At 48.5% G+C, this 14,220-nt stretch overlaps 1 protein-coding gene across 6 annotated transcripts in view; it reads right to left on the reverse strand.

Moving 5' to 3' along the window:
* CHD2 (chromodomain helicase DNA binding protein 2) overlaps positions 1-14,220 on the reverse strand; it is a 69,881-nt gene that overhangs the window by 1,032 nt on the left and 54,629 nt on the right. For 5 of the 6 annotated variants that reach the window (XM_014542636.1, XM_014542637.1, XM_014542634.1 and 2 more), the window contains 5 exons: positions 13,073-13,207; positions 9,382-9,560; positions 8,543-8,642; positions 5,562-5,772; positions 2,756-2,996 (listed from right to left, as the gene is read on the reverse strand). In XM_014542636.1, coding sequence (XP_014398122.1) covers positions 2,756-2,996; positions 5,562-5,772; positions 8,543-8,642; positions 9,382-9,560; positions 13,073-13,207 — 866 coding nt within the window. The other variant, XM_014542635.1, reaches the window with a different exon arrangement.

Consider the following 14,220-nt stretch of genomic DNA (forward strand, 5'->3'; position numbering starts at 1 on the left):
TATATATATATATGTGTGTGTGTGTGTGTGTGTGTGTATATATATATATATATTTTTTTAAAGTAACCACAAAGGGCTATTTTGTACTCATTGGCAAAGCGACACAGCCTCATTAAGCAGCCATGAAACCAGCAGCACGTGAACCACTGGTGGCTCTGGACACCCGTTCTCCCTGCGGAAAACTGGCAAGATCCCCACGCATTTCCATGCTCCGTGGCCCAGCCCAGGAGAAAAAGAGCCACAGGACTGATTCTGGAACTTCTGAGCAACAGCAAAAGCTACGATCAACCTAAATATTCAGCCATAGGTGAAGGGCTAATTACTTTACAAACTGGGCCCTCATCCGTGTGGCTCCGTGGTTAAGCACCGGGCACCAATAGGCTGCCGGTTCAATTCCTAGTCAGGACACATGCCCGGGTTGCGGGCTTGATCCCCCGTAAGGGGGAGTGTGGGAGGCAGCCAGTCGATGTTCCACTCTCACGAGTTTCTCTTTCTCTCTCCCTTGCTCTCTCTCTAAAAAACAATAAACATGTTTGTTTTTTAATTTGGCTCAATGCAAAAAATAGTAAATGTTTTACGTAGGACCATGGTAAACTGCTTGTTATCCTAGTAAAAGAGAATTGTTACAAATCAACAACAAAAAGACAATCCAATTCAAATACAGTGGGGCCCTGACTTATGAGAGTCCCGACTAACGAGTTTTTTGAGATACCAGCTGTCTCTCGGCCCATTTTTTGCATTGAGTTGATAGAGTAATTTGAGTTAAGGAGCTCGGTCTCGGAACAAATTAAACTCGTAAGTCAAGGCCCCACTGTATGGGTGAGAGACTTTGGCAAACATCTGTCTAAAACACATGAAGAGATGCTCACCATCCTTAATGAACGTGAATCATTAGAGAAATGCAAACCAAGACCACAATGAGATACTGCTCACACCCACTAGGATGGCTGCATTTTTTAAAAACCCAGAAAACTAGTATTGGCAAAGAAGGGGGAAAATTGGAACTCTCATACACTGTTGGTAGGAATGCAAAATGGCTCGGCCTCTATGGAAAGGAGTTAGGTGGTTCCTAAAAAGTTAAACATAGAAGCACCGCATGACTAACGAGTCCACTCCCGGGTTCACAGCAGTGCTATTCACAACAGCCGAAAGGTGGGAACGACTCAGACGCCCCCCAATGGGCGAATGGATAAGCAAAAGGCAGCACCTAAGTACAACGGAATGTGATTCAGCAAAAAATGGGATAAAGTCTGATATATGTAGATATATGTAGATGAGCCTCTATAGCAGTGATGGCGAACCTATGACACGCATGTGGCACCTAAGTACAATGGAATGTGATTCAGCCAAAAATGGGATAAAGTCTGATATATGTAGATATATGTGGATGAGCCTCTATAGGCTGAGTGTTCAAAGGAGGCAGTCACAGAAGGCCACATTTTGACTGATTCCATTTATGCAAAATATCCAGAATGAATTCCAAAGAATGAGTACATGCTGGTAGCTGCCAGGAACTGGGGAGAAGGCAGAATGGAGACGGACTGCTAGTGGTTCCGGGGTTTTCTCTGGGGTGATGACAGTGCTTTGGAACTCGATAGAGGCGGTGGTTGTACAAATGGCACTGAACTGTTCATTTTAAAATAGGTAATTATGTCTGGCTGGTGTTGCTCAGTGGTTGGGTGTCAACCTATGAAACAGGAGGTCATGGTTGGATTCCCGGTCAGGGCACATGACCAGGTTGCGAGCTTGATCCCCAGTGTGGGGCGTGCAGAAGGCAGCCGACCCATGATTCTCTCTCATCATCGATGTTTCTCTCTCTCCCTCTCCCTTTTTCTAAAATCAACAAAAACATATTAAAAATAAAATAGAATAGTTCATTTAGGCTGTGTGAGTTTCACCTCTATGAGAAGAGAGAAAGAGAAAGAGGTGGATGGTGACTTCAGGCTGCAGTCAAGGTGGAGGGCTGGGGGCTAGACGGACCCTGCTGCCAGAAACAACCAGAAAGAGACAAAACACAGGTTTTCAAGACACCACGTCAGATGGAAGGCAGCGAACACTAGTGGTTCCTGAGGAGGGGGAGCTCATGCGATGAGCCTGCCACCGCCCCGCTCGCTGCTGCAGCCGTTCCCAGGCCTCCGCGCAGGGAAGGGGAGACCGAAGCCCAGCAGACGTCCTGAGCCGAGAGCCTGGGTGTGAGCAGAACCGTGGCCGCTGGAGCTCCCAGGATGGAGGCAAACCACAGCTCTGCACGCAGCAGCTCAGGGCTCTGCAGGGGGCCTCCCTTGAGTCCTCAGTGAACACTGCTCAGAGTACAGACGTGAGGAAGCCGGAGGACCACAGGGCTCCTTACGAGCCAGAGACTGAAACATACACCTGGCACTGGAGGCCTCCCAACTGTTCGTCTGGGTGCCCATCCTGGGCCTGGGCCCGTGAGGCCTACCCCATCGCTCTGCTTAGCTGACGATTCAGGGCCCAAATCAAGCATCACCAGCCCCACCCACCTCTTCCTCAGCCCCAAGAGAAACTCAGAAGTCCCTGCTATCTATCAACCAGCCAGCCAGCACGGTGTCAGCTGCCCACACCCTGATCCCTCCCAACATTGCGAGATGCCTCGATGGCACGGACGTTTGCTCCATCTTGGGACCACGTCTGGGCACGTGACGAGATAAACACATTCGTGCATGTGTCGCCCGCCTCTCCCCCTTATACACGGTGAGGCTCCGGGCGGCAGCCAGCTCAGTGTCCCTCTGCGTACCTGTCGTAATAGTCTCTGTGTCCCCGGTGGTCCCGGTCGCTGTACTGGTCGTAGGGCCTCTTTCGGGACAGGTTGTTGGGTCGGTAGCCGGAACGGTGGCTGTCCATGTGCCGCCGGTCCCCGTAGTGGTGGTCCTTGTACCAGTGCTGCTCGTACTGATGGTGCCGATCACTCCCCCAGGGCGGGTTGCTGTTGCCACCGCCGTAGTTGAACTTCCTTTCCCGCTGCCAGTCTCCTCGATCTGCGGAAGAGCAAGCGTGTCTCATGACTGCGGGGGGTGACCAAGTTCCACTTCCACTGCAGTTTAAACTGAGAGGCTGACACGTGTTATAAACAGACATCGAATTTCCTCCTTGTTGCTGCTGCTCACACACCAGTAATGAGTCCTACCATGCTTCCCCAAATTTTAAGGCACAAGAAAATTCCCCGCCTTTCTCCTTCTGAAATCTTAAGAACCATTGCTTCTTTTTGTCCACCTGCTCACCTTCCAACCTGGGTCCGAGCATTAAAATGAGATGTCACTCAAAAAGCAAACATTAGCCCGGCCGGCGTGGCTCAGTAATTGAACACTGACCTATGAACCATGAGGTCACGATTCGATGCCCGGTCAGGGCACATGCCCGGGTTGTGGGCTCGATCCCCAGTGGGGGGCGTGCAGGAGGCAGGCGATCAGTGATTCTCTCTCGTCATTGATGTTTCTATCTCTCTCTTCCTCTCCATTCTTCCCCAAAAATCAATAAAAATATACTATTAAAAAAAAGGCCAGATAAACAAAAAAAGAACCTGTTTGAAGACATCAAAGAGCCGCCAAAGCAAAAATCAGGACTAGAAGGAATAAGATTCCGAAGAGCAAAGACCTCAGAGAGGGAAGGGCTGACTTCTGCAGCCACCGGGGAGCCGTGTGACTCCGAGCTCAGGCTGAGGACACGGCTGGAGAAACAGATAGCGGCAGAGCAACGGCCGTGGGGTGCAAGCTTCCACGTCCCTCTCCATGCTTGCACAGCACAGGATTCAAAAAGTCCCGACGAAAAACAGGGGTGGGTGGTTCCTTAGAAAGTTTAACACCGAATTACCACACGGCCCAGCAACTCCACTCTCAGATATGCACCTAAAGGAATTGAAAATCGGCCTTCACATACTTGCACACCAATTTCCACAGCAGTGTTTTTCACAAGCAGCCAAAAATAAAAACAAAACCAAGTGCCCACCAGCTGATAAACAAATTGTGGTGCATCCACCCAACGGAACAGTATTCAGCCACAAAGAGGAATCGAACATTGACACGTTACAACGTGGATGAACCTTGAAAATATTTTGCCAAGTGAGAGAATTCAGACACATATTGTATGTTTCCACATAGAAGGGTCCAGAATACATAAATCCTGGGAGACAGAAGACAGACTGGTGTCTACCGGGGCTGAGACGGGGAGATGGGAGAAACTTAATAGGTATGGGATTTCCACTTGGGGATCATGGGAATGTTCTGGAACTAGATAAAAGTACTGGCTGCACAATGTGATGAATGCACAAAATGCTACTAAATTGGTCATTTAAAATGGTTAAGTTCATGTTGTGTGTGTTGCTTTTCCCCTCATTTTTAATTCGTTCTTTTTAACTGATAATAAGAGTAGAGACGTCCTATTACTCATCTGACCTTTCTCCTGTTAATGGACATTCAAGTTATTTCCAGATTTTTGCTGAACTCGTACATGTTATGCTTTTATTACCACAGGACAGACTCCCAGAAACAGCTTTAAGTATTTCAGATTATTTTCTGGAAAGACTATAGCAATTTACACGCAGCAACTTGTGTATCTATCACATTTCAATTTTTGCTCATCTGATCGGGTGAAAAAAAAATGGGTTAGCTTATTGTTGCTTTAATTTACATTCCCTAGTAGCAATGTTGGTCCTCTTGCCCTATTGGCCATTTGAATTTCCTCTTCTGTATGAATTCCGTATTCCTACCCTTGGCCCGTTTTTCCTTTTTTCTTTTTTTAAAGCAAATAACAAAGATCGATCCAGCTTTACTCTTTAAACCTAAGCTTAACATTCCATATTTAAACAGTTGTCAAAACTCGCGCAGTTGCCAGCATTCATGCACAGCTGGAGAACATCCTCAATTTATATGAAACCTGAAATGTGTTCCCATTGATGCACTAAGGTCTATCACTACTAAGTACCGGAAAAAATGACCAATGCTCCATTTTTCTATCAGGTCACCCCCTTTTTGTCAATTGACTAGGGCTCTTTCCATAGCAACAGCTTTTTAATCACTTAACTGTCATGTAGAATGTAAATTGTTCCCCTCAGTCTATCATTTGTCCGTTGGTACTCTGGGGACTATGTTCTCGTCAAAGCTGAAAGAACATCCTCTTATTGCACGTGGCCAGCCCCACGCACACAAATTAAAACAGAAAGAACATCCTTTCGGATCTTTATTTCATGATCTCATTCAGAAAACAAAGAGAACAATAAAATGATGGTCAAACTACAGCCCAGTCCAGCCGGCATGGCTCAGTGGTTGAATGTCCACCCAGAAATCAGGAGGTCAGTTAGATTCCCGGTCAAGGGCACATTTCTGGGTTGTGGGCTCAAACCCCGGTAGGGGGCGTGCAGGAGGCAGCCGATCGGTAGTTCTCTCTCATCGCTGATGTTTCTCTCTCTCTCCTCTCTCCCTTCTTCTCTAAGTATCAGAAAAAGCATTTTTTTTTTTTTAAAATACAGCACAAAAGCCTACCTACTGTCTCTGAACATAAATGACTGTTCTCGTCGCCTCTGCTAACAAGCCCCACTCATGACCTACCTGCGTTACTGAAGTGTCTCTTGTTGGGGTGGTTGTAGCTGTCTCTCGGGTGCCCGTGCGTCTGCGGGCCGTGGGAGGGCAGGTGAGACTTCTGAGGGTGAAGGCTGTGCGGGGTGTGGGGCTGGGACAGCAGAGAGTCCCGGCTTGAGCCCGAGGCCTCTGGTCGAAATGGCTTCTTACCACCCATCACATCATCTTTCTTCTTTTGCTCCTGGAGGAAAAAAGGACACCAGAGACTCTCAGGGTCCCAGGCTGGCTGCCCAAGAACGGCATCAAGGTCCCCACCTTCAGGGTCCCCCTCTGGCCCCTGCTGGCTTCTGACCTGCCATCTACTACCTTCTTCCCACAACTAGCTCACCCTTCCACTGAGCTCCCACAGCGGGCAGCTCTGAGCGCACCTGCTGCTCTGACCGACTAGGCCAGGGGTGGGGAACCTTTCCTCTGCCAAGGGCCATGTGGATATTTATAACATCACTCTCGGGCCATACGAAATTAGCAGCTTAAAAATCAGCCTGCTCTATTTGGTCAAACATTTCATTAACTCGCCCCTGATGCCTTGGCAGGGCCAGACCAAATGATTTTATGGGCCTTATACGGCCCGCGGGCCAGACGTTCCCCACACCTGGTCTAGGCCAATTGCACCGACGAGAACCTGCAAGAACACGTGTGTGGGCTGCTACAAGGGGTCTTATACGGCCCGCGGGCCAGACGTTCCCCACCCCTGGTCTAGGCCAACCGCACTGACGAGAACCTGCAAGAACACGTGTGTGGGCTGCTACATGTCACCGCACGGGCCATGGACGGGCGCCCGGGCTGTCAGCGTCCTCAGATACTCCTCTTCCATGGAAACCACTGACTTTCTTGGGCGAACTAAGCATCAGCCCCCGACTAGTCCAGGGAAACTAGCTCTCATTCCAAAGGCATCAAGCTAAACATCTCAATGTCTGCATTCCACCACTTCACCACACACGCAAAATCTTCGCCATCAAAACGTCAGAAAACGCAGGAAGAAAGAAAGAAGAAATGTAAGTGACTTAAAGGCTCACCAACTACAAAATTATATGAATAATTTGCTCCATGTCTTTCCAAGCCATTTTGTGTTTTTTGTTTTGTTTTGTTTTTTAAGGGGAGAATGATGATTTTTATTTTTATTAATATATCTTATTGATTTTTTACAGAGAGGAAGGGAGAGGGATAGAGAGTTAGAAACATTGATGAGAGAGAAACATCGATCAGCTGCCTCTGCACACTCCCTACTGGGGACGTGCCCGCAACCAACAAAGGTACACCTTGACCGGAATCAAACCTGGGACCCTTGAGTCCGCAGGCCAACGCTCTATCCACTGAACCAAACCGGTTAGGGCCATTTTGTGTTTTTAAATATATATATGTGTATCAAACAAAAATATTGCTTGGTATTATTTTTAACTTACTATATCATGAAAATATCACGTAAATACTTATTTCCACAGTATTATGATTGTGGTTGAATAATACTCCCCAATATGACTGTATTGTCATTTATTTCTTACTGTTGAGCATTGAAGTCATCCACCACAAACATGTTTACATCCTTCATTATCTCCTTAAACTAAATTCTGACCAGGAGACCTGCATGTTTGATAAACCTTACTGCGTCTTCCACAGAAAGGCTGTGGCCATGGTTACCCCGCTCACAGGGTCAGTGCTTCTGTTCCTCAACGTACACTAGCTTCCGATACCCACATCACGTGTCCAGCTTCCAACGCTCCACCCGACTTCCACTCTTTCCCAACGATGCCATTCCTTCCCGCCCTTTCTGCCAGACTCCCTATACTGCTAACATTCACACTAACATTCACACTAACGCTCAGCAACGTCCGTGCGTCGCTGCGGTGTTTCCTGCTACGTCACACATCCCCTTCTTCCATGACAATTAAATGAGCAGCTACTTCAGGGTGCTGCCCCCCAGCCCCACACAGTGCTGGGCGGAGGACAGGCTCATGCAACCAGCGCCGCTGAGCGCCTGCCCTGTGCCAGCCTTGACCGGGTGCTGAGGTCACGGCAGAGGACAAGAGACAAGGAACCTTCCAGGGGCTGGCGTGTTAGCAGAGGAGGCAGTGACCTCCCAGGCTGGCCCGCGTGCCCCGTTAGCAGACGCACACGTGGACGTGTCTGCACAAGGACACTGCCCTGCACATGGGCCAAGTCACTGCTGTGCCCGCCCCCTCACCAAAGCGGGGCGACTTGTGGGCACCTTCTCATGTTGGGACACCTCGTACAAAAGCTGGAAGGACACCAAGTTCCCATGGCCCAGAAAAGCACAGGAAAGGCGTTTCCTGCCACAGTCCCGTCACCCCTCAGGACATTTGTAAGCTACAACCAGACAAGGACACATGAAGGAAAAGGCCCAACCAGGCCAGCGTGGCTCAGTGGTTGAGCGTTGACCTATGAACCAGGAGGTCATGGTTCAATTCCCGCTCAGGGCACATGCCCGGGTTAAGGGCTCCATCCCCAGTGTGGGGTGTGCAGGAGGCAGCTGATCAGTGATTTTCTCTCATCATTGACGTTTCTCTCTCTCTCCCTCTCCCTTCCTCTCTGAAATCAATAAAAACGTATTTTTAAAGAAAGAGAAAGAGTGAGCGAGCGAGCCTGGTGAATACATGAGCTCAGGACAGAAGCACTCAGCACTGTTTGAAAGGCCAGTAAATGTCCTGGCATTTCCCGGCCGGGGCTTTAGGTGGATCCTAGCGAAGCGTGCTGAGAAACTGCACCGCTCCCAGGGGGAAGGGGGCGCAGGACACGGCAGGACGGCCGCGGGGGCTCCTGACCCATCTGACCTGCACCTCCCTCCGCACAGTGAGGGCAGGTACCCAGCAGCCCCTCTAACACCCACAACCTTGATTCCACCATCACCTCCCTGGGAAAACCGCAAGGAAGGGCTTTTCCTGTGGAATCGGTGTTGTCTGTTTGAATGAACTGGGATTATATTTGTCGCTTACCTCCTCTTCTTGAGACCTTTTCTTATGAGCCATCTTGTACAACTTATGCAACTTTCGAGCATCAAATTCTGTAAACTTGGAAACGAAAATCCATAGGTTCCTAAAAAGACAACAACAACAGTTCTGGTCAATTACAGAATTCAGAGAATAACTTCTTCTTCTCTTTTGACCAATGGCAAGCGACTGAACATGGCCGTGGAATATTGCCCAAGTGTAGAACTCAAGTGACAAAGAAATTCTTCAGGTCTCGGCCTCAATACTACAGCTTTACACGCTACTGTCAGTGGCAGGGAGTCGGCAGCCAGGGTTCTAAGGATCGCGCTGGCACCCAGCACTCGGGCCCTGTCTTCCTCCACCTTCCACACTCTGGACCCTGCCATGTCCCAGCTCAGGACCCACATGCAGTCGGGTATCTGAGTGTGGCACATGCCTGGGTGACGGGCTCAATCCCCAGGAGGGGGCCAGCAGGAGGCAGCCAGCCGATCCATGATTCTGTCTCATCGTTAATGTTTCTATCTCTCTCTCCCTCTCTGAAATCAATAAACATGTGAAAAAAATCTATTTTTGAAAATTAATGAATGATGTCATCCAACCGATTCAAAAGATGGGTCCCAGTGGATCGGACTATTTCAGGCAAGTAAAACTGAAGGCCATAAGCATGTTGCCAAAAGATGTCTTTTGTTGGGAAAAAATACTTCATGGGGTGGAGATGTCACCTTGACAAGACCAAAACAAAGCAATGCGCGTGTGCACGCATACACGCACACACACGCACATGCACACGCACACGCTCACACATTCTATCAAATCAAACCGGGCAGCGGAGGCCCGAGGGCTACCTCCTCCACAGCTTGATGTGCTCCTGGTCGGAGTAGGCTTTAAGGCACTCGGCGATGCGGTCCCCGATTTTCAGCAGGCAGTTCCGGGTGTGCTCCAGCTGCTCCTGCACGCTCAGCCCCTTGTCGGGTTTGTCCAGCTGCTTCAGTGCCTTCTTCACCGGCCTCATCCTCTCCTTACACTGCAACAGTCAGGAGGGCAGGGACATGGAACACCTGCAGCAGGGACGCGGCCCCCTTTGCTCTCTGTGCCCCGAGTTCCCGGAGCGCGCACAGCCCGCCCCGTGCCCCGTGATCACGAGAGAGGAGGGTGAGGCCAGTGGCACGATGCCAGGTCGGAAACACCAGAGGTGCACGTCCCAGCACCACCGCCCAGAGCAAGCATGTCCAGCTCGCGGCCCGCCGTTTGTTTAAACGAGGCGTGCGGCCCGCCGGCTGCGAGTTTGACATGCTTGGCCTGGAGCCAGGACTCGGACTCCTTACTTGGTCTCTGAAAATGCTGCTCTGTTTCCGCATCTGCCAGAGGGGCCTGAGAATCCCATAAGGCCTTTATGAAGATCAAATGAGAAGCAAAATTACAGGTCTAAAAGCCGCCCGTCACAAAATAGCTGGAAGTGCAGGGTAAAATATTCAGAGTCCTTTAGGCTTGTAAGACATGAAGGGAGGTTGTTGCTTCCAGATCAAGACGGCAAACTGCACACAAGAATCTTTTCCTCCCCGTCCCCACGTCTGCTAAACTGACAGTAAAGGGACTGATTGCCTTACAAAAGAGGTAAGCCCTCAAAGACGGTGTAAATAGCAACAAAACAGTGAAAGACAAAACTACCCCAAACAGGCCAAGAACAGGAACAGGCAATTCACTGGAAACACGAATACCCAATAAACAGGAAAATAAATGATCAATTACAATACCAGTCAGTATTTCATGCCCCCCAACACCCCCTCCCCCAGAGAGAGCTGAGGACCACATCATTTACATCCCAAAATGCCCGAGGCCAGCTGTGTCTCTAGAAGTAGGGGCGAGGGCTAAAGATAAAACTGGTTCTTAAAAGACTGCCGAAGAAAACGAGATACCCAGACTACCCTAGCCGGTTCGCCTCAGTGGATAGAGCGTTGGCCCGAGGACTGAAGGTCCCGGGTTCGATTCCAGTCCAGGGCACATAGCTGGATTGCAGGTTCAATCCGTGCCCCCCAAACCCCACCGGAGTGCATAAGGGAGGCAACCAATCTATGTTTCTCCCTTGGTCTCTTCCCCTCCTTCCACTCTCTCTAAAAACCAATGGAAAAGTATCCCCGGGTGAGGATTAACAACAACAACAAAAAGAGATACCCAGACAGTGACAGACACCCAGGTGAGTTTCCCAGGAAGCAGCCCCGCCACATCACCCACCAATGAACACGCTCGGAGTCCATCAAGCCCCGCCCACATGCTCAGCACCCCCAATGGGAGGGTTAGTCTCTACTCTTAACCGTGAGCAGACAACTAGGGCTGCAGAGCCTCCGAGGAAGTGTCTAACAGGAACAACAGAAAACAAATTAGAGAGGTGAGACCCTGAGGCTTACCAAGCCATCAGATAACCTTAGGGACCACTTCCAGAGTCCAATATCCAAGAACAAGGAGCTTCATAAAAACAAAACTAAGAGCTTAGGAGGAAATGATCACAAAACCTGTAGGACACGGTTGTCAGCCCCTGAGCATCTGGTACAATGAGCCAATAAGGCAGGTGACAGGATCATGACCCTCCTACCCCCTTCCATCAACATTGTGGCAATTCCCACAGCCGTATGTACACTTACAATCTCTTTATTTTTCAGTGTTGTCCTTCAATTTACAAAAAGGACAGCATTTAAAATATACCAAAAACTGGAAGATACTTGTAAGGACTGACAGATAAAAGATTAGCATCATGAACGTACAAAGAATTCCTACAGCCCTAACTGGTTTGGCTCAGTGGATAGAGTGTCGGCCTGCGGACTGAAGGGTCCCAGGTTCGATTCCGGTCAAGGGCATGTACCTTGGTTGCGGCCACATCCCCAGTGGGGAGTGTGCAGGAGGCAGCTGATTGATGTTTCTAGCTTTCTGTCCCTCTCCCTTCCTCTCTGTAAAAAATCAGTAAAATATATTTAAAAAAAAAAGAATTCCTACAGAAAAGGTAAGGAAAGAAAAATTACCGCAAACAGGCAATTCATTACAAACACAAATGCCCAATCAATATGAAAATAAATCATCACTTACAACACCAGGCAATATTTCATACCCTTCGAAGAGGAGCAAAATTAAGAAGTCAGAAACTACCAAGTGTTTCTGAGACTGGGAAAGCGACCTGAACTCACACTCCCGCCAGGAGTGCAAACGTCTACAATGGCCTCGAAGAGTAATTCTACGACATCTAACCAAGTGCCGGGCGCGCATGCCCAATGCCACTCCCAGCTCCTGCTCAAGCCGCGCACTCTAGAGCAGCTCTCACAGGGGGCACAACAAAATGTTTACAATTTCACCGCAGCCTATGTGTAGCGGTAAACATCTGTGAGAACCCCTATGTCCATCAAGAGGAGAAAAAATAAAATTGTGGAAATGGTAACTCAGAGCAAAGAGAGAAACAGCAGTTACAGAACGCACGCAGTGTGGCATTTACATGAAACTTCCCAAGGTGGAGAGCAAACTTATATGCTGTTATGGACACATGGAGGCTGTGTGGGAGGATGGGCCAGGACCCACACTCTCTCGCTAAACTGCCTGGGTCAAGTCTCTGCTCCACATAGTAGCTCTGTGACCCAGGACAAGCCCCTTAACTCTCTCCACCTTATTCTTTAATATGTAAAATGGAGGCAATTGCCTACGTCATATAATTATTGTAGTAAAAATACACAGAAAGCAGAGAGAGACCGCCTGGCTGTTATGGGAACTATTCCTGTCTTTAGAGACATACGTCGTAAAAGTCTAAAATCCCCCGCGAGGATGATCGTCGAATCTAGAATCGTGGTCACTTCTGGGGAGGGACCCAAGGAAAGGCATGGGTTTAGGGCAGTGGTTCTCAACCTTCCTAATGCCTCGACCCTTTCATACAGTTCCTCATGTTGTGGTGACCCCCAACCATAAAATGATTTTCGTTGCTACTTCATAACTGTCATTTTGCTACTGTTATGAATCGTAATGTAAATATCTGATATGCAGGATGTGTTTTCATTGTTACAAATTGAACATAATTAAAGCATAGTGATTAATCACAAAAACGATATGTAATTATATATGTGTTTTCCGATGGTCTTAGGCGACCCCTGTGAAAGGGTCGTTCGACCCCCAAAGGGGTCGAGACCCACAGGTTGAGAACCGCTGGTTTAGGGTGAGGGACAGCAGGGGCTTCGATTTTATGTTCTGAGCTTTAAAACCTGCAGATCAGCCTGGCCGGTGTGGCTCAGTGGTTGAGCACCAACCTATGAACCAGGAGGTCACAGTTCAATTCCTGGTCATGGCACTAGTCCGGGTTGTGGGCTCGATCCCCAGTGTGGGGCGTGCAGGAGGCAGCCGATCCATGATTCTCTCTCATCATTGATGCTTCCATCTCTCTCTCCCCTCTCCCTTCCTCTCTGAGATCAATAAAAATATATTTTAAAAATAAATAAGTAAATAAATAAAAATAAAACCTGCAGATGGGACAGAGCTCCATGGCACCGGATCCGTGTCAGGACTTACAATGCTGAACGTCTCCTGGTCCAGGTCATCGTCCTCGTCCTCGCCGATGGGGACAGGCTCACTTCCTGCGGTGATGTGCACGGGGCCCTGAGAGCGCTTGGATTTATTCGAAGATTTGGCATCACCACTTTTAGGCTTTTAAAGAAGAGTTACAAGGAGTCATTGTCACGTGTGCAGTCGTGCCTGGCAGTTGGGACTTCCTACTTAGGTCTCAGCACTAGAGCAGGGAACTGGGATGGACTCGGTCTATAAAAAAGGTACAACAGCCCGGCCGGCGTGGCACAGTGGTTGAGCGTCGACCTAGGAACCAGGAGGTCACGGTTCGATTCCTGGTCAGGGCACATGCCCGGGTTGCAGGTTCAGTCTGGTGTGGGGCGTGCAGGAGGCAGCCAATCCATGGTTCTCTCTCATCACTGATGCTCTCTCTCCCTTCCTCTCTATAAAAACATGTTTTTTTTGAAAAAGTAAAATAAAGTCCTCCGGGAAATCATGATTGATAGCTTCATCACGTATCATTCCCTTTCTGCCTCCAAACATACCCCATCTTAACTTCAGATTCATCAGTGCTATTTTGGCTTCTGTTCCCTCGTCCATAAAATGCACAAAAATGTCATCAAGGGACTAAGAGTGTAACTTGGCAGAGATCTGGTACAGTAACATATAGCAATGCTTATTAACAGCTTATAAATGAATATACACTTTGATCTGGACATTTTTATTAATGAAAATATTGTGAATGATTGAATCTGCACAAATCCAAATGGATCCATCTCGTTTGTCCATGAAAGGCTGCCGAAGAGTGGAGATATATATATAAATACATATAAAATGGCATCATGTATGGACATTTACAAACATTAAACAATACTATGCTTTGTTTGTGATTACATAATATGTAGCAAAAGAAGCTATAATATCTGGGTAGTGGATATATGGATGTTTTTTACATCGTCCTTTATTCTTTTATTTTTGAAATATTTCACTTTTGCCCTAACCTGTTTGGCTCAGTGGATAGAGCGTCGACCTGCGGACTCAAGGGTCCCAGGTTCGATTCCGGTTAAGGGCATGTACCTTGGTTGCAGGCACATACCCAGTAGGGAGTGTGCAGGAGGCAGCTGATCGATGTTTCTAACTCTCTATCCCTCTCC

This window comes from Myotis brandtii, unplaced genomic scaffold (assembly GCF_000412655.1).
Source record: "Myotis brandtii unplaced genomic scaffold, ASM41265v1 scaffold308, whole genome shotgun sequence".
Lineage (NCBI taxonomy): Eukaryota > Metazoa > Chordata > Mammalia > Chiroptera > Vespertilionidae > Myotis > Myotis brandtii.